Source organism: Lingula anatina, chromosome 6, assembly GCF_051362555.1.
Source record: "Lingula anatina isolate TDL-2025a chromosome 6, LinAna3.0, whole genome shotgun sequence".
NCBI classification, from domain to species: domain Eukaryota; kingdom Metazoa; phylum Brachiopoda; class Lingulata; order Lingulida; family Lingulidae; genus Lingula; species Lingula anatina.
This window is the reverse complement of record NC_141772.1, coordinates 7,883,986-7,911,709: the sequence shown is the minus strand read 5'-3', so window position 1 is coordinate 7,911,709 and position 27,724 is coordinate 7,883,986. Positions and strand designations below refer to the sequence as shown.

Below are 27,724 nucleotides of genomic sequence, written 5' to 3'. Positions count from 1 at the left end.
CATAGCCTCACCTGTGGGGCACTTCTCTTAGAATATTCTCTTTGAATATTCCATTTGGCTTACATGCCTGAGAAGTGAATCTTTTTTCGTTGAATAAAAAATAAAAAAAATGTTGTATTATTCCTATGACTTTATTCAATTCCCCTTCAACCCCCCCCCCCCCCCCCCCCCCGTCTTATTTACGTGCACAATGCAACCTGGAAGCGCCGCTCACAAAATCTAAGCATGAGTATTATGTTATTGGTCCGCATAAATATAAAGGGACATATATAGTATAATGGGGGAGTTGGTGCTCTCCTTTTATTTCACCTCCTTATAACAGAAAGACTGTGCCTCCACCCTAACATAAAGGGTCAGCTTTGACGCTTGCATTAACAAAGCGTGTCGCGTCCAGTTTAACTAGCCGCAAGTCAGACATAGACCATGAAGAGGAAAATTATGAGCTATTTCATGATCTGGGCACTTACGTCTAGTGTATGGCAAGTTTGTGGTAAGTTGAAAATAAGTCCTTAATCTGTGGATAATCTAAGTGTGAAACATTGTACATTTAAGCGACAAGACATGCATGGCCAGCTTTAACTTCAGCCTTTGACATAATAACGAATGCCCAAGCTTCAGCGGTACCTGTATCGGTCCACCAAGCTTCATGTAGAGCTGGCTTGCAGTGTTGAAATGGGGCATCTCTTCTTCCATTTTAGTCAGTGATAAGGTGACACAAAAGCAGAATAGTAGTAAACATCTTTTTACATCCAAATCTTATTCATGCATGTATTAGGTGCGTGTGAACATGTACTGATAGCCATACGCTGGTTCAAAGTCGTGAGGGTTATTAAAAGTCGGAAAGTGTGGTTCACTTTCTTTTTAACTGCTTTAAATTGATAAATATACCAGCATCTTAACATAGGGCATTCGATCTCCTCAACGCCCCCCCCCACCCCCGCCCCTCCCCCCACCCCCACCCCCGCCCCTCTACCAACACACGCAAACACAAACATTCAGCGTTTTGATTTTTGTAGTCGGATTTAAGAACCGGGCAATTCTCCTAAGATCAACCCTGCTGGTTAGCAATATGGAGGAATTTGAGACGAAGCTTTTATACATCGACTGCCCCGAGCTGGTATAAAATTATTAACCCTCAGCATTTCCTGTACTATTTCAATGCGATCTTATGCTTCTAGTTCATACTTAAGTCGTATTAATACGTACTCTACTCGTATTTTCTCTGCAGGATTCTGTACGAATACCCGCGGAGCACTTTTACAAATAGCCTTTGATATGTTATATAATAGAAAGGTATTCGCCAAAAGTTCGGTTATTGTTAAAGCCGATCTCCTATGGACCTGTTCAAACGAAGCGCAATTGGGACTGGAACAGCGACCAAAATGGAGTAATTGGAGGGGAAGTTGACAAAAAGACCTACTTTTGTTTAAAATTTTTGAACATGCTAGTATACCCTTACAAAAAAAGTTATTTTTATTTTTCCTTAAACGATAAAATATGTGCGTTTACGTACATGTATGCGTATGTGGGCGTAATAGTACACATAGAACTGCACAACACGGTAAATGGAAATTGCAACTATTTTCACATCCTATCCTGATTTAATCACTCCCGGGACAAGATAAATATTACACAGGAGAGAGAGAGATGGTATATGATTATATTTCATATCATAACATCAAATTTTGTTTATATTCCTCACTTTCAGCGTCTTCTGATGACTTTTACGCCGCGGCTTACAAACTTAAGAAGAAGCTTTTCGAAAACTACGATGCAACCATTCGACCTGTAAAGAACAAAAGCGAAACTGTTGTTGTTTACCTGGATATTAGCGTCAATCAAGTTATAGAAATGGTGAGAGTATAATACATGACTCTAACAATAAATGAAGATATACTTTAATGAGATAAATGAAGAGAGCAATAAACATCCCATGACCTACAGCAATAGAAAGAAATAAACAGTGCATTGAACTGAATGCTTACCGTTTAGTAATATTTACATTGTTTAGAAACGATTATAAATTATGAAATAAGACAACTCGATGACAAACTTTACAATGTGAATAATACGTCTTTTCTGTCCACAGAATGCAGCGGAGCAGATATTATTTCTAAGTTTCTGGGTGCGACAGGTGAGACCACTCTGTGTTGAGATATACCCATTGTATGGGTAATGCGTGAGAGGGTTTTCCTATGTTGTGTTAATTTTTTTAGATTTACTTTGTTTCGTGTGTGGGGCAGGGGGGGGGGGAGACGGGGGAGACGGGAGAGGGGTAAAATCAAGAATATTTTCAATCGTTCTGATTTTAGAACTTGAATTCCGAATGAGATGTGGCCAAACAGTATATGATTTTGAATGAAAATTCAGTTTTCTGTTAATCGTCTTTTTTTAAATTATTTTTTCTTTTTTAACCATATTTAATAGCAATGGCGTGATGAGATGCTGACCTGGAACGCGACCGAGTATAGCAATATCACACATCTCGATGTGACTCTCGCGCAGATCTGGAAACCTGATATAACTATATATAACGAGTGAGTACATCAAAACACTTATTAATAGTGTGCAGAAGTGCATTTTTGAAATGAGCACACACATTTACATAGCTATTGGATTTGGAGAATTAATTTTTCTTGGCTCTAAACAGAATAGAACATAGCTAATTTTAAACTGAAGGTTCAGTCGGTAATGAGTTTCAGGCTTCGTGCTTCAAAACGCACAATGGATTAGGGAAAAGGTGGTCTGTATCTTATAAGTAGACAACGAAGGGACCTCCGCAGCTTTGGACATGCCCCCCTCCCCCTCAGCCTTGGTTCCCCATTGCTTACTAACTGCTGTTGACTAGTGCAATATACATGAGCTAATATTGTGAATTCAAAAGATGCATCTTAAGTATGAATGCCTCTGCTTTGTATAATGAAATAGTAAGGATATTAACTTTTTTCACGCACAGTGTTCGGGAAGAAGAACGAGATGTAAGTGCATATCCCGCCTCCGTGACAAATGAAGGGACCGTGAATTGGAAAGCTCCAATCATCCTAAAAAGCAGCTGCATCATGGATATTTACCACTTTCCAAACGACAAACAGAGCTGTCCCATAAAATTCGGTTCTTGGCATTTCAACGGACTTCAACTGGACCTCCAAAACCAAACTGAATATGGAGACACTAAAACGTTTGTAAAGAATGGAGAGTGGCAAATGGGCGTGGTACCTGCAGTAAGGACGGTGCAGTACTACTCATGTTGCCCAGAACCATACCCCGACGTGACATATTACATAGTCATGTGCAGGAAGCCGCTGTATTATATCTACAATCTAATTCTGCCATGTATCGTGATACTGATCATGACGGCTATCAGTTTCTATCTACCGGTGGAATCCGGGGAGAAGGTGTCCTTTGGGGTGACTGCCGTGTTGGCCATGATGGTGTTCCTGCAGCTGGTCTCGGATCTGACACCCACACAGTCTGACGTCGTACCTATTCTAAGTATGATTTTTTTTAATGTTGGACATTGTATTAAGGTTGTCAACTATCTGGTATTTAGAGATATCAAAGAAAAAACATCGACTCTGGTTCAACAATCTTGAACTATTCATCCATAAACCTTTATTCAATTAACGTAAAAACCAGAGAGCTTTGCAAACAATTCCTAAAGCAATTACATACCAATTAATGAAACAAGTTGGTCTGAATTTGTCAGTTTAAAAAAATTAAATAGCGTTTTTTTTTGCTCAGGAAATATGTCATTTTTTTCTAGGTCTTTATCTCGGATGTGTCTTGGTTCTCCTTTGTGCCTCCACCCTCAACAGCATAATAGTAAGCAGCATCCACTTCAAGGGGGAAAGGGGCTTGAAGTTACCGCGCTGGGCTCAGAAGTTCACCATCTTTATGCTGGCACCCATTTTGTGCATGAAAAAGGACGTGAATGAGCAGCTTGGATATACGGACCCGGATGTATGTTAGACCAGACCAATATTGATGCCGTTTTATTCAAAATGACTGAGGCGAAAGTTTCTACCATTTGTCATATAATTTGGAGAATGTTTTGGCTTAATCAGTAACATTTTGTTTGGGATTTTAGATATATTGATCGACGTACTTTTTTTTGTGAACTAGTTATACCTACATACATAATATGGATAATCACCACTTTGGCAACCATTACTTCATTTAAATTTGATAACGTAAATATATTTTATGTATTGGAACAATGCTCCCCATTCTACTGATATTTACATAATATTGGGCAATCAGCCATTTGTTATATGCATCAATAATTTGATCTGTACCCGAGATGTTAACAAATATTTCATAATTCTGTTAAAAAGTGAGTTGTTCGGTTCAAGGTGTGATTTGGTTTTTGTCTTACATATCTGCATTACCGAAAGAACATTTAGTTCAAGTTTTAAGAATTTAATCAAATTGGTTACTATTATTATTATACACATATTTATTTATTTTGCTTTATTGTCTACAGGAAGACCCCTATGAATGGTTGACAAAAAAGCTGGCGCAACCCAACGGTGTCGGCACAAGAAAAATCAAATATGGCGCCAGGCAGAGCAGAAATCAAGGTTTCTCCAATCCCGCCTTTCAAGAAAAAAATACAGAGAACAACAATAGCGATCCTTACCACAACACCACTTTAGTTTTACATGAGATCCATCGAACCCTGCGAGGAGACGATTTCCGCGGGAAGGAGGCCAGAGAGGAAGCACGAACGAAAACAGAATGGCAGCTCGCTGCTTTCGTTGTAGATAGATTTGTAATGTATATTTACATTCTTCTGACAATTGCTTTGACGGCTTGGTGCTTCGCGATATCCCCACCGTGTGACCCGAACGTGTTTGACGGACCACGTGACCTGACTTCGTGAAGCAGGTGATAGTAGCTACATTATGATCTGACGTACCATGGCGGCGTGTGTAAATTGGTAGCACTTCAGAAGTTCTTGTACACCGCTGTAAGGCAGGAGCCACTGTTTAGCGACGACTTGAGCTGTTCACGCGCCGCACGTGGTAGATGAACTATTTCCGGCTGACGTTTACTGTAGACTTCAAGTGCCTGCAGGACCAGGGACATAGATCCCACAAATTATATATTCAGAAATAACATTGGAACCAACAATAAGGACATTTCATTTAACTTTAAGAAAGTGTAGGTTCATGTGTCAGAAACTCAGGAAACAAAATTATTAGACTGGGATTCCAAAGGCGATTTGCTTTCGTACAGACGCGATTGTGCAAACACAATTGATATGCCAGAGGATGCCCTCAATCCTTGGGAAATTGTTGCCTACCTCGTCGATTTTGACAATCAGATATGCAACAATAGTGAGGGGTGTTTATTATGAAAATTACCAGTAGTTTCAAAAGCGTCAATTTACAAAATGGCTTCCATAGGATTTAAGGGGCAACACTGACATCTGTCACCAAGCGGGCGTACAGTCGGTCATCCGGGCACTTTGCCTTAGCAACCCACAAGTTTACTGGAAATGGGGTATAACAAACCGCAAAACAGGGTGGATTGCATTTGCTTATATGTTAAAGTGGACAGATTTTGTCAAATGATATCATATACTTCACAGTGCTTAACCATATGTGTCGGAGGGGGGGGGGCAATTATGTGGATGATTTCCTTTAAAGGCCTATGTAACTACCCACTGTATTACCGGTTACGGGATAAAGTCGACCTCAATTGCATACGCAAATGTCAATCCTAAATGTGAATGGTGATTAAATAAAAAGGCTTTTTTTCGAATGTGGAACTTAAGGAAGACCTGGAAAATGTGCTACACTGATAAGTAATTTATTAGATTAATTATCATTAAAAGATTATCACAAACATAATCAGCTTAATTATCTAACACCCTCTTGAGTAACTAGGGGGTAATTGACTATCGTTAATTACCCGCTGGCAGCTTGAGTAGGCGTGCCAGATATTTAAGCCGCTCACAATGAATGCAATTTATTGAGAATCCCCACACAGCTAGATCGAACCAACTAATGCCTTGGGTTTATGATAACGCTCCCTAAAACGCGTTAATTCACATAATGGCGGCAGTAGCACTGAGAGTGCAACAGCAAAATCTAGCACCATCTAGGTCTCGTACAAGCATCATATTGTCTGATTTACATGTACAATGAAACCTGGGAACACAAAAACCTAGCATGAGTGTTATGCTTTTGGTCCGTTTAATACGAAGAAAGGCATAACACAGTAACGAAGCTCGTGCTCTGCTTTTATTACACCTCCCAATATGAAAGTGACTGTGCCTGCACTTTAACGTTTCACGTCCAGTTTGACCTTATTCAGATCAGGTCAGGTCAAGTCAGGTCAGGCCAGTGGAAAGACCATGAAGAGGAAAATTATGAATTATTTCATGATCTGGGCAATTACGTCTGGCCTATGACAAGTCTGTGGTAAGTTGAAAATAAATCTTAAATCTGCGGATAATCAAAATGCGAAACATCGTGCATATAAGAGAAAAGACAGGCGTGCTTTGCATGGGCAGTTTAACTTCAGCGGTCCATCGAGCTACTGCGTAGAGCTGGTTTGCTGTGTTAAGATGGAAACTCTTTTGTTCCATTTCACCGTCATTTGGATCACTGATAAGTCAACGATAGGCCTAAGGTGACGTAATAAAAAGGAAATATTTTCTTACTCTAAATGTCATTCAAACATGTACTAGGTCTGTGTGTTTGTGTACTTTGTAACCATGAGCTGGTCCAAACAAATAGTTGGTTTTTTAATGGTAGTGTCAACCCCATTATTGCACCAAGCGGGCTGATATACCCAATTATTTTCCGAACGCCTCCAAAATCCCTCCAAACCCCATAAAATATTCTACTTTTCGCTTAGACGCACCAAATTACTCTAATTAGCACTTTTTTGAGGAAACTACTCTTTTCAAGAAATCAGCTGACTGACGCCGCCACCTATTTAGTTCCGTTCAAATATACCCGCTGGTCCAGAGAAAACCAATCATCTTTGATTGTTTTTTTTTGTCTTCCCAAAACAAGCAACTGGCAGAGGAGCTAAACGCCCTTTGCCTATTCGCTTACCTACACACAATGGAAAATAGAAGTGTCACCCCCTGAATCAGAGTTATCAAATAATAATCAAGTAATCAATAATCAAAGTAGGCAGATCTTGAGTAGTTACAGTATAATGCCTGGTCTTCATTTTTTTTTGTGAAATTTGATGTTAATAAAATGAGACCAGGAGCACATCATTCCACAGTCATTTATCTCCCCCAAAGTATTGGTTCGGTAGGGGTGACACTTCTATTGTCCACTGGCAAACAAGTAATTAGGTTAGGAAGGGGTTCCTTAGTCTTCGCACAGTCGAATGTAACCTACATGTAGGATGCACTATCCACTCTCTGACCACAGTATGCGCTACATGTAGTATTCTGTTACAATAATTTTGTATCATGCTCATACATAATAATTTTGTATTCTTTTTATAGAGGACCCTGATATTTTATTGTTGAAATTAGCAACTTCCTTTACTTGACCAAAGAGTTGTTTCTCTAATGACACTAATGACACGCTAATTTCAACACATCAGCCACCTTGTGACGGGCCAATTTAACCGGCTATGCCAAGGGCTGTAGCCGGCTGAAAACTAGTTAGTATTGTCGATGTCTTGAGTTATAATTATAGCAAGCTGATTAATAGCCTATTCAGAAAATTGAAATGATTAAGCTACTGAAATGCCTTTTGGATACCCTCAACTGCCTTTTAGAAATTGCACATGACACCTATGTCAAACAGACAAAAGTGATGAATTTTATTGCTCTTACAGGCGGATTCTTCGAAAAGGAAAGAGAATCATTTACACTACGGAAATATAGGCCAAAAAGGTCCTATAATTATATTATATTATCTTATGCACCCTGGGAGCACAGCGCACAAACATCTAGGCATGAGCGTAATTTTATTGGCCCGCTTTACAAAGGAACACAAAACACAATAACGACGTTCATGCTCTCGTTTTATTTCACCTGCCTATAATAGGGTGACTTTGCCTACGCGTTTACATTAAGGGGTAGCTTTGACGCTTGCATGAACACAGCATTCCACGTCCACTTTGACTTTCTTCGGGTCAGTGCAGGTCAGTGGGAAGACCATGAAGAGGAAAATTATGAATTATTTCATGATCTGGGCAATTACGTCTGTAGGTGTATGGCAAGTCTGTGGTAAGTTGAAAATAACTCCTAAATCTGTGGATAACAGAATTGTAATATCATTTAAGAGGCAAACCATGCTCTGCATGGACAGTTTAACTTCGGTGATGTCTTATTATATTTCTGATCCATCAAGCTTTTACGTAAAGCTGGTTTGCTGTGCTGAAATGGAAGCTCTCTTGTTCCATTTCACCGCTTTTTAGCAGCCATAAAGTGACACAATTAAAAGGGTAGGACAATATTCTTACTCCAATTTTCATTCATGCAGGTATTAGCTCTGCGTGAATGTGTACTTTGTAGCCATGCGCTGGTTCAAACACTTAGGTGGTTTTTAATGGTTCGAGGTCATGTGGGTTATTAAAAGTCGGCGCGTGTGGTTCACTTTCCTTCTACCAGGTTTAAATTAATTATATCTAAACTCATTAAGCCACAACAACAGGGACGGGTCATTAGGTCTTCAACTTGTACCCATTTAATCTAAGAAAAAGCTCTTTTAGAGTACAAAAGTTGGTAAATTTTACGGAGAAAGAGCCTTTACGATGTATGCACCCAAACGCTGGAACAGGTTACCCGCTGAAAAAAGAGCAGTGACTGACATAGAATTTTTAAAGAGATTTTTTAAGGCTTATATTTTTTAGAGCAGTGTATTGTTAATAATCAAGCAGTTTTTATTCCTTTAGATCTATGTATTCTTAAATGATAATCTTTAAATCTAAAACTTAAAATATTAGGTTATTAATAAGCTATATCTGCAATTTATAATTTAGTTTTAGTTTGCTATTTTTACATTAACTCTCAACTTTTAGGTGTTTCAAGTCTTCATTAATTGTAACATTTAACTCTTTTAAATTGTAATATTTAGTTAAAAAAAACTGTAAGGCGCATTGATATTTTAATGGAATGTACCATAATAGAATTCGTTATTATTATTATCATTATATCACGCGTTAGCCTACAGTTTTTTATTTGATCATCAAGACAATATTACAGAAGAGAGAGAGAGAGAGAGAGAGAGAGAGAGGTGTATGTGATAATAGATTGCATCATAATACCACAAGGTTATTTACCTCACTTGCAGCGTCTTCTGATGACTATTACGCTGCGGCCTACAAACTTAAAAAGAACCTTTTTGCGAATTATGATGCAACCATTCGACCTGTAAAGAACAAAAGCGAAACCGTTGTTGTTTACCTGGATATTAGCGTCAATCAAGTTATAGAAATGGTAAGGGTACAAAACACGATCCTGACAATTTAAAGTATTATATAATGTAGCTCACAGTTATTGTTATTATTATCATTATTATTATTATTATTATTATTATTATACCGTTTGAAGTAAAACAGTATGTTATTCTGCAATTAAAAAATTAGAGAGATAATAATTCACGGAATGCCTGTCAAAGGTTTTAATTTCTTGCTATTTTTTTACAGTTCTATATTCTCTCATTTGTCGTGTGTGTGTGTGTGTGTGTGTGTGTGTGTGTGTGTGTGTCAGAGAGAGAGAGAGAGCGAGAGAGCGAGAGAGCGCAGAATTATGCATATTCATATATACTGTTTAGAAACGATTACAAGTTATCAAATTAGGTAGCTCAGTGGCGAACTTTAAGACAACCGTCTTTTCTATTCACAGAATGCGGCGGAGCAGATATTGTTTCTTAGTTTCTGGCTACGACAGGTGAGACCTAACGTGCATTCAGTCATATCGCGCGTGTATATGTGATGGGTTAATTCAGAGCGACGCTGTTAATCTTTTCTGTTAGTTTTTACCTTGAGATTTTGAGTGTATGTGAGTATTGGGGGGGGGGGGGGGAGGGGGGGGAGGGGGGGGGGGTAAAATCAAGAATATTTTCTGAAGTTTTGTTTTTTTTTACTTGAATTCCGAAGAAGAATTATATGTCAATTTAATTGAAATTGAATTAAATGATAATAAACGTTCTTCTCATCTTATTCCATTATTAATATTAAGTACGCTATTCTTTTTCATGTTGTTATAATTATAATTTCTTCATCTATATTTCATAGAAATGGCGTGACGAAATGCTCTCCTGGAACGCGACCGAGCATAGCAATATCACACAAATCGACGTGACTCTCGAAGAAATATGGAAACCTGATATAACTATATATAACGAGTGAGTACAAATTCATATATGGAAGTGCATTTTTAAAATGAACGCACATACATAACTAATGGATTTGAGGTATTGTCATGCCTCGTGTTTCAAAAGGCAAGAGCACGGTTTCAAAAGTCACGGGTTAGAAAAATGATATCTGAATCTTATCAGAAGGGAAAGAAGGTACTTTCGAAGTATGGGGAATGAGCCCGTTTTGCCCCCCCCCCCCCCCCACCCTGAGTCGACCACATTCTTGTCCTAATGTTGACTTCTTCAACATACCCGAACTCATATTTGGTTCAAGGTGACAAAAAGCGGAAATGTTTGACTTCAAAAGATCCCTCTTTGTATAATGAAATAGTAACGATATTGATTTTTTTCATGTACAGTGTTCGGGAAGAAGAACGAGATGTAAGTGCGTATCCCGCCTCCGTGTCAAGCGATGGGACCGTGAGTTGGAAAGCTCCAATTATCCTAAAGAGCAGCTGTATCATAGATATTTACAACTTCCCAAACGACAAACAGAGCTGTCCCATAAAATTCGGCTCTTGGCACTACGACGGGTTTCAACTAGACATCCAAAACCAAACTGAATATGGAGACACCAAAACGTTTGTAAAGAATGGAGAGTGGCGCGTGGGTGTGGTGCCTGCAGTAAGGACGGTGCAGTACTACTCATGTTGTCCAGAACCATACCCCGACGTGACATATTACATAGTCATGTGCAGGAAGCCGCTGTATTATATCTACAATCTAATTCTGCCATGTATCGTGATACTGATCATGACGGCTATCAGTTTCTATCTACCGGTGGAATCCGGGGAAAAGGTGTCCTTTGGGGTGACTGCCGTGTTGGCCATGATGGTGTTCCTGCAGCTGGTCTCGGATCTGACACCCACACAGTCTGACGTCGTTCCCATTCTAAGTATGATTTGCTGGATATTGTACAAATATGGTCTATAATCTGGTGTTTATAGCTTACAAACAATTATCAACTGTGATTTAACCAACTATCTCCAACCTTTTTTTCATAAACCTGGATTGAATTCACGTAAAAACATATTCCTACAGCAAGTTTATACCTACATGTATAAATGAAACAGGCTGAGTCCGTCAGATGCTTATAGAAAAATCAGTAGCGTTTTTAAAGACATCTGTCATTTTTCTAGGCCTCTACCTTACGTGTGTCTTGGCTCTCCTTTGTGCCTCCACACTCACCAGCATAATAGTTAGCAGCATCCACTTCAAGGGGGAAAAGGGCTTGAAGTTGCCGCGCTGGGCTCAGAAGTTCGCCATCTTTACTCTGGCACCCATTTTGTGCATGAAAAAGGACGTGAATGAGCAGCTTGGATATACAGATCCGGATGTACGTAAGACCCGAACAGTGTTAATGACATTTATTGAAGATAAATTCATGAATGCTGAAAGTTTATAACATTTGTCATATTATTTGGGAAAATTTTTGGCTTAATCAGTAAGATTATATTTGGGATTTAAGATATATCGATTGACCTATTTGTCGCATAATCTTAACCAGTTATACACAGTGCAGTTCCACTGTGACAATAAATAGTCCATAGAAATATCTATATGCATTGAAATAATGCACCCCATTATACCGATATTTTCAAAATATGGAGAAAACATTCTTTCATTTTATGTGACATTAATTTTATTTATATTTGATTTCTTTCACATATGTTTCATGTTTCTGTTAAAATCAATATTTCACTTTGATGTATTATTATTATTATTATTGTTATTAATGTTTCGTCTATAGGAAGACCCTTATGAATGGTTGACAAAAAAGCTGGCGCAACCCAACGGTGTCGACACAAGAAAAATCAAATATGGCGCCAGGCAGAGCGGAAAGCAAGGTTTCTCCAATCCTGCCTTTCAAAAAGAAAATGCAGAGAACAACAATAGCGATCCTTACCACAACACCACTTTAGTTTTACATGAGATCCATCGAACCCTGCGAGGAGACGATTTCCGCGGGAAGGAGGCCAGAGAGGAAGCACGAACGAAAACTGAATGGCAGCTCGCCGCTTCCGTTGTAGATAGATTTGTAATGTATATTTACATTCTTCTGACAATTGCTTTAACGGCTTGGTGCTTCGCAATATCCCCAACATGTGACCCAAACGTGTTTGATGGACCACGTGACCTGTCCACGTGAAGTAGGTGATAGTAGCTATATTTTTTTATGTTACGCACCATGACGGCGTTGTATGAATTGGAAGCACTTCTTCTGAACCGCTGTTGTGCAGGGGCCACGGGTTTTGGTCCCCACGTGAGCTGTTCATACCAAAATGACTGTCTATTTATCTATAGATATATCTGTGAATATCTGTGGAAAATCGATGTCGCCCTGGTAGAGGGTAAGCTGTTCACGCGACACACGTGGTAGATCCGTTGCAGTTCAGTGCAGTGCGTTAGCACACGCTCATATAGGGGTTGCACAGATTCCCCAAAATTATGCCTATTTCATCCTCGTTAGATGACGTCACATATCGACGATTGGACAACTACAGTTTTCTAAATAGCACTCAATACGGGAAGTAAATGTTACTGTATCTCTGACAATACAAACGTCTTAAAATGATGCAAAAAGACCTGTCACAGGCACTAGGAATGGCAATAGTCACAATTTCATGATAGATTGCTAGACTATGAATTTCCCAATTAAAGTGATAGATAGGCCTAGTTAATGACTTGACAACCACAAATTCAAATTATATACTTATTTTTAATAAGAATAAGAGCGAAAATATGCAATATCATATTGTATGTATTTATTATAAGAGTAAATGACGTAGTTTTCAAATCGAGCTTCATAGTTCGTCGTTTGCGAAACCTCCCTATTCCTTTAACGTTTGGCTTATAAGTAGGTAGAGGTGTCACCAAATTTCCGATACTATTACAGCGACTGCATGTGATGGCGTAATTTACCAAGTCGTCACCCGTTCTTACTCAAACAGATATGGTAGTCAGCTAAAAGACCGTAGTCCGTCTGCCATTTAGGCTTCCTTGTAAAAGTGACATTCGTCTCAGATACTGACATCGATACTTCCTGCTATCTCTAACCTTCCGAGTTTACTAATACTATGGGGCCCAGGATTGTAATTCCTAGGACTACTATTCCTGTCACATCGTCTCCAAATGCAGAGATACATACACTGCATATACAATGGTCATGAATGCAAAAAAAAAAAAAAAAAACTTTTTCGTTCGCAACATTGCAAATTTCGTACGGTCTACCATTAGGCACCATATTTCTTTAAGTTTCGGAAATTTCATCGGATCTTAGCGGCTTGCATGTTGGTGCATGGTGTTATTGTCCAGTCATAAGAAAAATAAGAAAATATGATCATACTTATTTTTAATAGTACTATAATAATTACTATTAATTACTATTATATAAGTTGAGCTGATAACAATAAATCGATAAATAGAAACATATTAATTACTATTATATAAGTTGAGCTGATAACAATAAATCGATAAATAGACAATTAACTGTCTACCATTTCAACTCTTAGCAGACGTTGCAGCTCTTCTTGCAGTTGAAGAGCATGTACTTGGGGTTTTTGCTGCACTCCCCTCTCGAAGCCCAATTCTGACAGTTTGAGTTCTTATCTACGCAACTCACTCCTGAAATCAAAGTTATTTTTCATCTGTTCGTAAACTTGGATATATGTACTTACACACCAAATGAAGTAACTAATCATGTTTGATATGATATCTAGAAATACTGCTCCAGTCTATCAAAAAAAAAAAAAAACATTAAAATGCCTATAAAAATTACTTGAACTTATCATTAAAGGTACAGTCTATGGGCTTGAAAATCCTCCAAATGCTCGTTTTGGCCATCCACAGCTTCTCATAAAACCTTACATACACCTTAAAATGATTTAGCCCCCTTTAAAAATATTTTTCTGGAGCGTACCTGATACTGATGTTTCCGTAGCAGCTTATAGGCTGGTCCCTGTTATAATGACTGGCCGGCTAAAATCAACCTTTATAATATAAATTTCATCAAAGGTCGAATCCAATTGAAGAGAAGGATAGATTAATAATTTGTGAGATTGCTTATTTTCCTGGGGAGATCAAGTTTGACGGGTAAATCTCATGAAGTGTACCTTAAAGGTGATCGCAATTTCTTTTGTGATATTTCGACCTCCCTCCACATAACTCGTAACATCTCGCACTGACAAGATATTACAAACCTCGTTATCATGTTGTTTTGGCCTTTTTCATTTTTTTTACTTAGAAATGATGCTTTTCATGTATGCAACGATCAACATGTCTTTCCAAAAAATTAACTGTTTTTTTCCGGACAGACTAGACAGAATATTTGGGTTGTATTTACAAATTTAACAAATTACGCCCATAAGTTATTTCATTTTATTAAAAGTTCTACTTTCAACCAAAACAAAGTTATGCCGGCTATACACTTGCCAATCGGTATTTATCTACAGTCAGTAAGTACTTTCACTATGATATGGCCAGACCATACTTACCGGAGCACCGGTTACAGCTGAGCTTACAGTTGGGTAACATGTAGCCTGGGTTCTTCTGACATTCGCCTCTTTTAGCCCAGCTTTGACAGTATTTATTATTATCTTTGCAGTCACCTGAAATGTAGTCAATCTGGGTCTTGAATACTGAATAAACGTATCAGATTCAGATCCATATCTTTAAGAAGTAGAGTCAAATTCTTTTGATAATATTGCCCTGTTGCAAAACATATCTTACAAACAAGTACCCGCTCTGGGTCCAACGCAGCCTTTAGAAGGAAATTCCCGATGCTTGTTACTAATTAGAATTAAAGCCGATATTCTTTTTGATTGATCAAAAATCGCACAGCAATTGTGAATAATATATAAAGGTGACCAAGTGTATGTCTTGAAGCTACTTGAGGTAACGTTGTCGCCCTACCTGTACCTGTTCCGGATGAGTCACAGTTCATCCTCAGAGTCTGGGCAGCTTCGCGTGCTGGAATAAGAATAATTATCAACAATACAACTTATTTACCATTTTTCTTTTCTCAAATGTAATGTTTATCCAAATTTGATCATGGCACTTATATCCATTCGAATGAAGGCATAATCAGAGGTCCGAAAGGACAAGTTGTTGGTAATGAACTTCTTACCGAAAAATACCCCGTATTCCACACATCTCACAAATGATAATTGGCCAAGACACAACAAATAAGACCAGGAAACATTTCACAATCGCTTTAACTGACAATAAAACACGCAGTTTCTTTGAACAACAGCTGAACTAATTTTTTTTCGTCCCTTAAAAGGATGTCTGTTTAGATAGTGAAATAATGGAGAGGGAAGTTCATTCCGTTGATTGAAAAACTATAACTAACTTAGATGAAGGTTCACTTGACAATTGATATCCTAGATCAGTGATATCAAAAAACAAAGATTTTAAAGTTAAAACGTTAAAACAAAGACAGAAAGCACCGGCTTACCACGTGACTTATCACATCTCTTGATGTAGTTGTTGTTACACGGGAAGATCTCCTGGATCAGTCCGTACACAGTGGGGTCATAGGTCCTCAGTTTGTCCCTGGTGCTGACTGGGCCGTGGACGCCATTGGCCGTGGCGCTGTGGGTATTCGCGCCAAAGTAACTCTGTACTGCCTCCGCCTGTGACAAAATAAAGGTAACCTCAGAACTTCTCAGACGCCAATCCAAAAGTTAAATACATCTTTGCGTCAATCAACAGGAATATCGACTTGTAAACTTAAAGTTAACGTATACTTACCCGTGCATTTTCCTATACTTTGGATACGTACAGGGACATGCAGGCGCACACTTTGGTATTATTTGGAAATTCAAAATAAATTCGACTAAATCCGACCTATATGCATGATATATATATATATATACATGTAGGCCTAATCACATAACGTTGACAAAAGTTCAAGTCGTACAGCAAAACTTACCCAGTACTCGTTGACATTGGCCATGGCATAGGTTTTTGCCCATAATCCTCTGGATTTGGCGCTATTGTAGGCACTCTTAAGGCGGCTCTGGAAAGTGGACACACTAGCCTATAGGTGGCGCCTAAGTTATGAAGCGCATGCGCAAACTCATGGAGGGCGATGTCTTCACTGCGGTACCCGTCTTTAGTATAGCAAAGGAGGTTCTCCTCTGCGCTTGTTGCTACCGGTGCTGAGAGAATCGCCCCGAGACCACGTGCACGCTTGTCCCAGTAGGTGGGATCGAGGTGTGAGTGCTCTGGGATGTCGGTGGTGACCTCGTTTTTACTCATGACGGCAAAGCGGCCGAAGCGCTGGTAATACGCAGTGCGGACATCGAGGCGGTCGGCGAAGAGAAAGCGCACGGTGTAGCAGGCGCGGCGGAGTGCATCATTTGGGACGTTTCTGGATCCTGGAGGTTATCAAAACTAATGTTTTAATTTTCAGAGAGGAAACAACAAAGACAGGTTTTCAACGAATTAAACTTCATTTTTACTTCTGAAACGTCTGATGTCTAATAAATGAAATTGCTGCTAGATTACTAGGTTTGCCTAGAAATCTGGACCTCATTTGAACTTACCAAGCACTGGTATTCCATAAGCCTCAGTGTATTTCTGGTAAAACGTATCCAACCCTTTAGGACCCATGTTCGTGGGACTGCGCAGGCTACTGGGTACAGATCTTACGTAACTGCAGCTGTGGGAATTGGTGGGAGAACCTGGTCTCTTTCCCGCAGCCCTGGACGCCCTTAAGCTGATCACAGCGGCTGAAGAGACCGCTGATGATATCAAAGAGAAATTAAAATGCGGCAAATAATTTATGAGATAAAAAACTTCTGTGGTTCAAGGTAACCTGAGGCCTACTCATATCAGTACTTATAGTCGAAACATTTGTCAGGATTGATGCACATATACGCTGCCAGGCCCCATGAAAAAAAAGCAATAACGTTTTTCAAGGACGATATGAAAAGTAAAAAGATATTTTTCAGTCAATTCATAATTAATTCTCGTTGTCACGGAATCACATTCGAATAATTTGCCTTCAGTTATTTTACAGTCATCGACTTATATATATGTTTACAAGCCATATCCAAATGTAGTGTGAAATCGCAAGCGAGAATGCGCGAAATTTTAGTTGAACTGGTAGTATTTGGACCTCGTCATCTAGCGGCAGACCAACGGAGCTGGTATGCCAAACTGCCCGACGCACGTTGTCTGTTTTTAGGGTTTTCCTGTAAATTTCCCCACTTTCCAAACCAATAATCAGCATTCTTTAAATTTGAAAATAATGAGGATCGAAAAATACTGATTACCACGTAATAAGGGTGCGCTTTTATACATTTTATCCATTTTTGTTTGACCTAGCTACGCCTCGAAAATATATTCCCCCCCTCCATTTGATCGTTGGGGTCGGTCATATTTCTTCTTTCTGAAAATTAGTGAGTTCATTACTAAATGTATAAAATAAAAATGCCTACCTGTAATAAACAAGATCAGAGTGGTCTTCATCGTTCTTCAATACCTATGCACTTTTACCGAGTTACGGCGATATTGTTGTCCCTGGTATATAAGAAAACATAAAAACCGTCATTACATTTAAAATAAAGGAAAAGTTTGGTCATCAGAGGGTTTGATCAACATCTGTTGAAAGAGTTAGTACCAGTATATTTTCATTAATCAACAACACACAAAGAAATTGTAAAAGATAAAGAACCAACATTTCACGTTTACTTAAATTATCACCTTTTTGATAAATTTGGCAACATGATGATCGATGTGCCCCCCCCCCCCCCAAACACACCCCTAATTATAATATCTTGGATGTGTCGATATGTACAGCACAAGTACATGTGTACAAAACAGAGAGAGAAATTTATACCGTGTATTTACCTGTGCCGGTAGAATAGTCTGTGGAATAGGCAAGCTACGGAGAAGACTATAAAGACGAGTGCGTGACTGACTGACATAGGAGACGTCTTTATCATTCCCTTTTATCTTTATACTCAAACAGGTCCTATTGCTGTGTGTCTATATTTACCCTTTTTCTTAGTAATTTGACGATGTTTACGATTTCTAACAAGTGGTTTCGTGAGACGACATCAGATAAGTCTTAATGTTTCAGTTATTTCCTAAATGAGATAAGTTAATATATACAAACATTTATGCATCAGTAGGCGTCTGTTACATTTACTTAATGTGCATGGTTTACCGTTACGAGAATAAAACAATCTGTAATACTTTGCAGCTCTTAACTGGCCTCAGATCAAATTATCAAAAAAGATTAAAAAAAAAAAAGGGACCACCTGGTCTTAATTTTGTCACTGAGAAGCTCTGTTCTGGACGCACACCTGTAAAAGTCATTAGGGAATATCATGCGTGGTCCTGAAATGTTCTCTTGCCTGGATCTGTTTGATCTCCGATTTTTATAGATTAATCTTTTAAGCGTGGGTATGCACAGAATGTTATAAATAGTTATATTTTATTTAAACATGCACACTGCGGTTTTGTAATATTGATATTTTTATTTGTTAAAAAGACAAAAGATTTGCTGCAAGGCTACTTTCAGGATTCTGAGTATACCAGCTTCTTATTCTTGAAAATACATCCCACGTATTATTCTAAGGTATCTGTAAGAAATCATTCCTACCACAAGAGTGGCACAGGAACTACTCATCTTGAATAGCAAAAAAGGCTTTATCTTAGAGAGCTAAATAAAAATATAACTCCCATTTAATTACCTTTGTCTAACAATGTACAACTATCGGTAAAAAACTAATAATCATCAATCAATTTTCTCATTTGATGATAACTATATGTAAGGAAAACGAATTACTATAAATGCAACGGTGAAAAAAAGGCACGGAAAGGTAAAAACTAACAAAAGAGAAATAGTTGAGTAAGAAATTTACAATGAAATGGGAACGACAATCTAGACGGAACTACTTCTACCTCGAAAATACAATACACATCTTATTTCATGACAACCGTGAAACCCGTCCTACCACAAACATGGCACACACGGGCTAACATCAGGACCAGGAAGCGAAAAAGTACTGAAACTTTTGCGGAGTGATGGTGTTCCACATACGGGGCAAATTTAGTATGAAATCATTTTAGTTTGCAGGATTTTTCCCTCAGCTATCCATTTCCAAGGATATATCCTACATATGCTCAATGAGGTACTGATCTAAGGACTGAACTGGTCATTGGGGGTTCTGGGTTTGGTTCGCAAATAACCAGGTTTTAGTTTGAATGAGATTTTATGACGCGAGATGCATAAATCTTACATTACAAAAACATCTAATTCTTGCATAGTTAATTCAATGACTTTATTATGAATATATTAATATATGATTAATCTTATTGATATAAATTTTGAATCGTTCCGTTCACATATTTAATTTTCGGGAGGTTTCAATAAAAATTACCCCCTCTCTAAGACTGTGCTCCCAATCCTAGATCGATCTAGCAGGATCGGCCCATCTCCGAGAGGTTTCTCACTAAATTGCATTCAGCTTAAGCGGCTCTGGTGTCTGACATGCCTACTGAAGCTGTTAGGGGGTAATTTGCAGCTTCAGTAGGCGAGCCAGACACCATGCAGAGCTGCTTAAGCCGAATGCAATAGAGGGTACCGGAGGAGATAGGATTGTGCAGGAAGTGTGACGTCATGTGACGTCAAGTAGTGTAAGACGTCAACCTGAGTGGTGATTTTTAGCTGGAGGCGAAATGGGAGTAAAGACGTGGATTCAGAGAAAAAGGGCAGTTTTTCCAACAACATAGAAAACAATTTTTTCTTTTGGTAGTTTGGGTAGAAAATACTTGTGGAAACAATGTGTACAAGAAATGAAAACTTGTTACGATACTTGGCGGTTCAAATTCGTGATTAATTTGCAGTCAGTTTGTTTTGAAATTTATGCTGCTTCGACCGACAGCGCGACAAATAGCGTCAAGGGAAAAGCATTCCCGCGAGGCTGTAAATCGTCGTCATGTGGACTTTTTTGCATGTATGTAATCTGATATGCCCATATCTAATTATTTTTGGGTGTCTTATGGCATGTTGGTATATAATTTTATTCCCAGTCATAGGAGAAATAAGAAAATATGACGATGCTTATTTTTACCATATGATTATTTAGCAACATAAAAAGATAATCAGACGAACTGATAACAATTATCCGATGAATAGACAAATAACTGTCTACCATTTCAACTCCTAGCAGACGTTGCAGCTCTTCTTGCAATTCGAGAGCATGTAGCCGGGGTTTTTGTTGCACTCCCCTCTCGAGGCCCAATTCTGACAGTTTGAGTTATTATCTACGCAATTCACGCCTGAAAACATAGAAAGATTATTCGTACGATTGTAAAGTCTGATATGTGTGTGTTTGTGTGTGCGAAAAATAGAAAACACCAACAGAAGTTAAATGATTCCTCATCGTGATGCATTACATGCCAAACGAAACGCTAAAAATCTGTTGACCTTATTGAATGGAATTCGGTACGCAGTACTTGTACCTGAATCAAAAATGCTCCAATCTATTAAAAAAATAAGTTAAATTGTCTGTTAAAATTACATGATCTCATCATTAAGGTTATCTCCATTTTTATGCTGATTTTTGGACCTCTGTCAACGTTACAGGTATCATCTCGAGATGACGAGATGTTACAAATCTCGTTATCGTGTTACGTTTTGGCTTTTTTCATTTCCTACTTAGAAATGATTCTTTTCATTTATGTATCGATCAGCACGTCTTTCCAAACACTTAACTGTTTATTTTTATTACAGAATATTAGGGTTGTATTTTCATTGAACAATTTACACTCATAAGTTATTTCATTTAATTATAATTAAGTTTTAATTCCAACAAAAACAAAACAAATGATTGTATTTACATATAACAATTTATGCCCATAAGTTATTTTCAACCAAAATTAAATTCTACCGGGTATACATTTGCCAATCGATATTTTTCTACAGTTTTTTAAAAAGTTCTTTCACTATGATAAGGCCAGACCACACTTACCAGAGCAACGGTTACAGCTGAGCTTACAGTTGGGCAACATGTAACTCGGGTTCTTCTGACATTCGCCATTTTTAGCCCAGCTTGGGCAGTATTTATTGTTATCTTTGCAGTCAGCAGTTGTGCCTGAAATGGAGTCAAGTACTGTAAGTCTTGAATACTGAATGAACGTATCCCATTCAGATCCAGATCTGTAAGGATTAGTAGAGGCAAATTCTTTTGACAATTATTGCCCTGTTGCAAAACATATCTTACGAACAAGTACATGCTCTGGGTCCTACGTAGCAAAGAGGAAGCAAGTCCCGATGCCTTGTTACTAATTAGAATTACAGCCAATATTCATTTGGACTTATCAAAAATCGCAAAGCAATTGTGAATGACATATAAAAGCGACCAAGCGCATGTCTTGAAGCTACTTGAGGCAATGTTGTCGCCCTACCTGTACCTGTTCCGGATGAGTCACAGTTCATCCGCAGAGTTTGGGCAGCCTCGCTCGCTGGAATAGGAAACAGTTTTCAACAGTACAACTTATTTATCATTTCTTAAATGAAAAGTTTATCCAAATTTGACGATGGCACTTACATCTGATAATGGCACAATCCAAGGCCTGGGAAGGCAATCTGTTCTTTTTGCCGAAAAAAACATCGTATACCACATATCTCACAAATGATTATTGGGCAAAGCAAAACAAATAAGTAGCCAAGTAAAGCATTTTACCAGCGCTCAATTTGACAATAAAACATGGAATTTCTTCGAACAACAGCCGAATAAAAATTAATTTTCTTCGTCCCCTATATTTGTCTGTTTAGATATTGAAATATTGGGGAGGGGGAAGATGATTCCGTTGTTTGAAAAAAAAAAGAACTGTGACTTAAATGGAGGCACAATTAACAATTGATATCCTTGATCAGTGATATTAAAAAACAAAGATTTTAAAGTTAAATCAAAGATAGAAAGCACCGGCTTACCACGTGACTTATCACACCTCTTGATGTAGTTGTTGTTACACGGGAAGATCTCCTGGATCAGTCCGTACACAGTGGGGTCATAGGTCCTCAGTTTGTCCCTGGTGCTGACTGGGCCGTGTACGCCATTAGCCGTGGCGCTGTGGGTATTTACGCCAAAGTAACTCTGTACTGCCTCCGCCTGTGAGAAAATAAATGTAACCTCAGAACTGCTCAGATGCCAATCAAAAAGTTGTATACATCTTGGTGCGTCGATCAACTGGAATTTATGACTTGTAAACTTAAAGTTAACGTGCTTAAAATAAACATGCTACCCGAGCACGTGCCGGTTTGTACGATACGAACAAGGACAGGCACGCACTTAGTTATTCATGAAAAATTGGCAATCGGTCTAGATATTGGTAACACAAAATAAAGTCAACGAAAGCATCCTACACACAGAAATAATATATAAACACAAGCATACCTCTGAACAGTTTACAAAAGCGAAATATAAGTTTAAGTTCTACGAATAAACCCACCCAGTACTCGTTGACATTGGTCATGGCGTAGGTATTTGCCCATAATCCTCTAGATTTGGCGCTATCATAGGCACTCTTGAGGCGGCTCTGGAAAGTGGACACACCATACGTGGCGCCTAAGTTATGAAGCGCATGCGCAAACTCATGGAGGGCGATGTCTTCACTGCGGTACCCGTCTTTAGTGTAGCAAAGGAGGTTCTCCTCTGCGCTTGTTGCAACCGGTGCTGAGAGAGTCGCCCCGAGACCACGTGCACGCTTGTCCCAGTAGGTGGGATCGAGGTGGGAGTGCTCTGGGATGTCGGTGGTGACTTCGTCTTTGCCCATGACGGCAAAGCGGCCGAAGCGTTGGTAATATGCAGTACGAACATCGAGGCGGTCGGCGAAAAGAAAGCGCACGGTGTAGCAGGCACGGCGAAGTGCATCATCTGGGACGCTTCTGGATCCTGGAGGTTGGAAAATAGTGCATGTTTCAAGATGCGTTTAAATATTTTGGCAGAAGCTTTGAATATAAACGCCAAAGAAAACTTTTCAAGAAATTAAACTACTCTTGCCTGATGTCTAATGTTATCAACTCGCTGCTAGGTACAAGTAAGGTTCCAATCGCCATGGCAAAAAATCTGGGCCTCATTTGAACTTACCAAGCACTGGTATTCCATATGCCTCAGTGTATTTCTGGTAAAACGTATCCAACCCTTTGGGACCCATGTTCGTGGGACTGCGCAGGCTACTGGGTACAGATCTTACATAACTGCAGCTGTGTGAATTGGTGGGAGAGCCTGGTCTCTTTCCCGCAGCCCTGGACGCCCTTAAGCTGATCACGGCGGCCGAGGAGACCGCTTATGATATCAAAGAGAAATTGAAATACGGCAAAGGATTTATAATATGAATCTCATGTTGGGCAAGACAATCTGTTTCAATCTGTTTCGGTTTTTGGTAAAAATGATAAGGAAAAACTCTGGAAATGTTTAGATAAAACAGATTATAAACTGCCTTTGCACTGAACCCGTTGCAGAACATCTCTGGCGCTCTGACTTAGTACTTCCTAGGCCCTTTGGTTTTTTTGTAAGCCATACGATGACTATTATCTAAAGCAACGCATTTAACAATCCTTTGGGGTCGTAGGGTAGTTTCTATAACGCCTCATACTGTGTCAGTTATATAACAGGAGCAACTCTTCTGGGTCCTCTTGTTATCTTTTTCTCCATGCTTCTTTTTCCCCAACCTGCGACAGAACCTTGGAGGATGATCTTTACCGGTCCACTGGAAATTGCTTTATGTCAATACTAGCCACCGTTCTTTGTTTGGTAGGTAGGTAGGTAGGTAGGTAGGTCCGGTCCTCTTCCTGCGTCGTGCTGGTTATCGCAATTATTTTAGAATCTGTGATTGCCATCAGATCACGCAGACCTTCATAAATGGCCTTTTATACATCCGCAATAATCTCTAATGAGGTTATTAAAAAATTGAAAAAAAAAAAAAAATCAAACTAACTTTGAATGTCGGAATGGATTTATTTACCATTGGTAAGTATGGTGAAGTCGTATTTTACGCCAGGAAAATCAGTTTTTAACCAAAACGAACAATTTTTATCTCTTGTCATTATTAGGAATTCAACATTACTATACAAACTGTCAACTGCTTTTGAAACTCATTCATGGCACATCACACTGTAAGTATGATGCTCAATTATTCCCATTTGTACCATTTCACATTCTTACTATGAAGCTACGTAAAAAGGTTAATCTTTTACAGTTTTATACATGATTCTTCTTAGCCATGTAACTTTCAAGGATTCTTTATAATTTCTGACACTAAGAGCATTCATGTCATTTTTTGAATGAGTGTGTCTCGTTACATCGCCTTTACCCTATCAACTTTTTCATTCCCTAAGAACTTAAAGCAAAGGTTTTGTAATTAAAAAATATAATGAAATTATTAAACCTTTATATGTACAATTCAGCCAACCGATGTAAAGGTATACATTGCAGCTAATGGACATTGCCTTTTTGAAAAAATAGAGAAAACCGAAAATCTTGACTGTGACAGCTGAAAGGATCCCCACACTTTCCACGCTACACATTTAATACTGCCGCCGTTTGTTAGTTTACCTTTTGAGAACGGTGCAGATCTCATAGAACAGAATCAAAAGATGGAGGCTTAAATGACCATAATCTAGATACACATATTATGTGTATCTAGATTATGGTCATTTATGATTTATGATAAATTATGTTATTCTTTCTGACAGAAATAGTAAGGCATACATACCTGCAATACACAGAAGAAGGAGGCTTGAATACGCGGACTGTCGAATCATGTTTCCGGAGTGAGGGTCTTTGTCAACTGTTAGCCTTTAAATTCACGTTCAAACAGATTGTAAGTTGCCACAGAATTAAGCCTGCAATCACAAACCTACCCTCTCGCACAAGCCCTGAGTTGCCACACACCATTGCATGCTAACGCAAGCCTACCCTCTCGCGCAGGACCTGGCATAAGTAGGTATTTCCCGTTTACAAAACTGTGCTGTACTTGTATTGCAGTGCGGAAAAATTCCTTGTGGTCATAAAAAATAATTTGACTGATGGTATGGCAAAACGTTGACTTTCCGTAGCGAAATTCTATAGTGAAATTCCATTATAAAATGACACATTTAAAAATTGTAACCTGCCATAACTCCATGGCCGTTTCTTTCAAATAAAAAAAATTAAAGGAAATAAATTCACATATTAGATATATAAGGATGGAAATATTTAACGCAAAAATAGAATTAGGGTTAAATTTTATTTATTTTAATCAATATTTATTCTGTTTATCTATACTTATATAAGATGTGTAAGGCACTTTTTATTCACGTTCTAACGGACCCTTAAATGGTTTGAAATATTTGGGTCCTAAATGACCACATCAGACCGAAAAATGTTGCAATGTATACCGATGTGCATTGGGTTAAAAATTGCTAATTCTTACAAGAAGCACTCAAAACTGCAGAATATGTGTATATTTACTTCATGGATAAATGAATGAATTTTTTAGATAATTTATTTCATTTTATATTCAAAAGCATTGAACTTTATCTTTTAAAGCAAACCATGCCCCGGCATTATCACCATAAGAAAATGCACGAGGTTTACCTTAAGCGGGTAGCGTCATGATGCCGTAAGCGTAACGATGTCACGTTTATCGTGACACGAGCTCGCCCGCTTTAAGGATATCAGTTGATGCTGCACCAGATCATGGTAACAGACCGGACCAGATATGATACGCTTGTTTTACATGGAATTACCGTTTTTTAAGTCACGTGACATGTGACAAGAATGGGAAAGAGTCCAGCTCTTGCCAATTCAGTTCGTTTGTAAGGGCGAGGGTAACGACGAACCTTTCGATAGTCTTTTACTTCTGGTGGGTGTTCAGTGGAAAATGATATAAGTAAACTTGAGATGCAGGTTAACTAAGGTAGCATGTATTATGCACGTGACAGAAAACAAAAACTCTATTGTGAAATTAACAAAATAAATAAAACTACATTTGACTTTGGCCTTTTTCATCTTTTCTTAACACTAAAATAATTTCTACACTTGTCGACTCGTAAAAATATTAAACTTGCACACAATAACTCCCTATTATTTTACTTATTTGATTCCTCTTTAATTATTACGTGTAATTAGAAAATTAAGACATAAACATTACTTAAATTGTTTAACGTGAAATGCACTAGGAGGGTACATTAGTAGAAATGTAGATAAGACCAAGATAATTTCTTTCTCGAGCGACGGGTGTCTGTAAACATGGTCAGTAGACGAAATACACTTTGATTTAGGTTTAACCATCATAGTAGCTGAACAGGGTCGGTCCATGTTTTCTTTTTTAAATTTAAATTAAAGGACATGGATACGAAAATCTACAAAGCAGGCTAGCCCTTTATAAAGTAAACTAAATTAATAAATAAATAAAAACATTTTCCTGGATTTTTTTTTTCAAATTGATAATGTATACCCTAACCGTTGAGAAAATCCATCGAAAATCATCGATTTTTTTGTGCGTTCTGTATTTTAACTTTGGACAACTCGATCAAAACTGTCAGCTTCCCTCTCCGCGTACTGTCTGCAGAACGTGCAATTTCTCACAAACTCTTTGCAAGTCACTTATGCATTAAATACTGAGCCCCGGGTGTTACTATAACGCGCCAAAAAGGAGTCGCAGGAAACGTGTTGGTAAGAGAGGTATACTGGGTTGATACTTAATATGGAATATTATTTTTGGCTAGCAAATTTTCTATAAAATATTTATTTTCTCTTTAACTATTTTAAATCCGAAACTGAGGTGTCACTCCATGTGTAGCTAGATGAGTTACGTAATTACCACACAACTCTCGAAACAATGGATGCATGCAGTTATATGCTGTGTGGTCCGAAATGTGAGGGGTGGTCTTTTCGGCAATATCTGCGGATGCAAAGCCGACCCTCCCCCCTCCCCCACTTGGCGTGAGGGTACGGGCCCGCTGAAGGGCCCCGAAAAAAATTGATATTTTAGAGGGAGAACGGTGCCATTTGGTACGGTTTAGAACTATGATTTAGCTAGTCAAAATTTCAATAGGGGACCAGAAATCGAAGGTGGGGGGAGGGAGCAGGACCCCCTCACCCCCCTGTAAATCCGCCACTGTGTCCTCGTATCACAACAAGAACACTGGATCTCTGTGCTGGTCGTACAAAGACAACCAGTGTCCCCAGAAAAGAGTAGCAGAATATAATTCAAACGCCAGTTTCAAGGCCCCTCGTTTCAAGGTCCCTAGTTTCATTCCACGAAATGACGTCGCCGTTTGCAAAGAAAACTCAACCATGCGACGCGCTTATAAATACCTTTTATGGAACGTTCTGGTGGTGAGGTTTAAGTCAGATGGGTGCAAACAAATTAAG

At 38.6% G+C, this 27,724-nt stretch overlaps 3 protein-coding genes across 6 annotated transcripts; 2 read left to right on the top strand and 1 right to left on the bottom strand.

Moving 5' to 3' along the window:
- The first annotated feature begins 299 nt into the window (after positions 1-299).
- On the top strand, positions 300-5,766 carry LOC147761076 (neuronal acetylcholine receptor subunit alpha-9-like). The gene is made up of 7 exons (XM_087015297.1): positions 300-490; positions 1,709-1,854; positions 2,090-2,134; positions 2,428-2,537; positions 2,957-3,492; positions 3,764-3,960; positions 4,484-5,766. Exons 1-7 carry the CDS (start codon positions 424-426, stop codon positions 4,880-4,882), a joined length of 1,500 nt encoding a protein of 499 aa, XP_086871423.1. The 5' UTR covers positions 300-423; the 3' UTR covers positions 4,883-5,766.
- A 482-nt stretch (positions 5,767-6,248) lies between these two features.
- Positions 6,249-13,144, top strand: LOC106178634 (acetylcholine receptor subunit alpha-type acr-16). 4 transcript variants are annotated; one of them, XM_087015293.1, is made up of 7 exons: positions 6,249-6,428; positions 9,276-9,421; positions 9,830-9,874; positions 10,222-10,331; positions 10,703-11,238; positions 11,483-11,679; positions 12,094-13,144. In XM_087015293.1, exons 2-7 carry the CDS (start codon positions 9,419-9,421, stop codon positions 12,490-12,492), a joined length of 1,290 nt encoding a protein of 429 aa, XP_086871419.1. In that variant the 5' UTR covers positions 6,249-6,428; positions 9,276-9,418; the 3' UTR covers positions 12,493-13,144. The 4 variants fall into 4 exon arrangements, with proteins under 4 accessions (XP_086871419.1, XP_086871422.1, XP_086871420.1 ...); XM_013561900.2 differs by lacking the exon at positions 6,249-6,428 and adding an exon at positions 7,845-8,209; XM_087015294.1 differs by lacking the exons at positions 6,249-6,428; positions 9,276-9,421 and adding an exon at positions 7,843-8,209.
- Positions 13,145-13,678: 534 nt separating this feature from the next.
- LOC106153421 (uncharacterized) lies at positions 13,679-23,658 on the bottom strand. Its single transcript, XM_087015149.1, has 13 exons — positions 23,453-23,658; positions 22,815-23,257; positions 22,297-22,474; positions 21,768-21,824; positions 21,332-21,454; positions 20,529-20,639; positions 16,892-17,089; positions 16,380-16,723; positions 15,799-15,976; positions 15,255-15,311; positions 14,837-14,950; positions 13,773-13,967; positions 13,679-13,716 (listed from the first exon to the last, which is right to left on the bottom strand). Exons 1-12 carry the CDS (start codon positions 23,517-23,519, stop codon positions 13,852-13,854), a joined length of 1,986 nt encoding a protein of 661 aa, XP_086871275.1. The 5' UTR covers positions 23,520-23,658; the 3' UTR covers positions 13,679-13,716; positions 13,773-13,851.
- Positions 23,659-27,724: the final 4,066 nt, after the last annotated feature.

What these genes read in the sequence shown, in the direction of transcription:
- LOC106178634 (XM_013561900.2), top strand. Translation starts at nt 8,140, where the DNA reads ATGAAGAGGAAAATTATGAATTATTTCATGATCTGGGCAATTACGTCT. An exon ending in TTAGTTTCTGGCTACGACAG is followed by an intron (nt 9,875 to 10,221) that starts GTGAGACCTAAC and finishes TATATTTCATAG; the next exon opens with AAATGGCGTGACGAAATGCT. An exon ending in GATATAACTATATATAACGA is followed by an intron (nt 10,332 to 10,702) that starts GTGAGTACAAAT and finishes TTTCATGTACAG; the next exon opens with TGTTCGGGAAGAAGAACGAG.
- LOC106153421 (XM_087015149.1), bottom strand. Translation starts at nt 23,519, where the DNA reads ATGGGTCCCAAAGGGTTGGATACGTTTTACCAGAAATACACTGAGGCA. An exon ending in CAGCTGTAACCGTTGCTCTG is followed by an intron (nt 20,640 to 21,331) that starts GTAAGTGTGGTC and finishes CTATGTTTTCAG; the next exon opens with GCGTGAATTGCGTAGATAAT. An exon ending in CTCATCCGGAACAGGTACAG is followed by an intron (nt 14,951 to 15,254) that starts GTAGGGCGACAA and finishes ACTACATTTCAG; the next exon opens with GTGACTGCAAAGATAATAAT.
- LOC147761076 (XM_087015297.1), top strand. Translation starts at nt 424, where the DNA reads ATGAAGAGGAAAATTATGAGCTATTTCATGATCTGGGCACTTACGTCT. An exon ending in GATATAACTATATATAACGA is followed by an intron (nt 2,538 to 2,956) that starts GTGAGTACATCA and finishes TTTCACGCACAG; the next exon opens with TGTTCGGGAAGAAGAACGAG. An exon ending in TGACGTCGTACCTATTCTAA is followed by an intron (nt 3,493 to 3,763) that starts GTATGATTTTTT and finishes ATTTTTTTCTAG; the next exon opens with GTCTTTATCTCGGATGTGTC.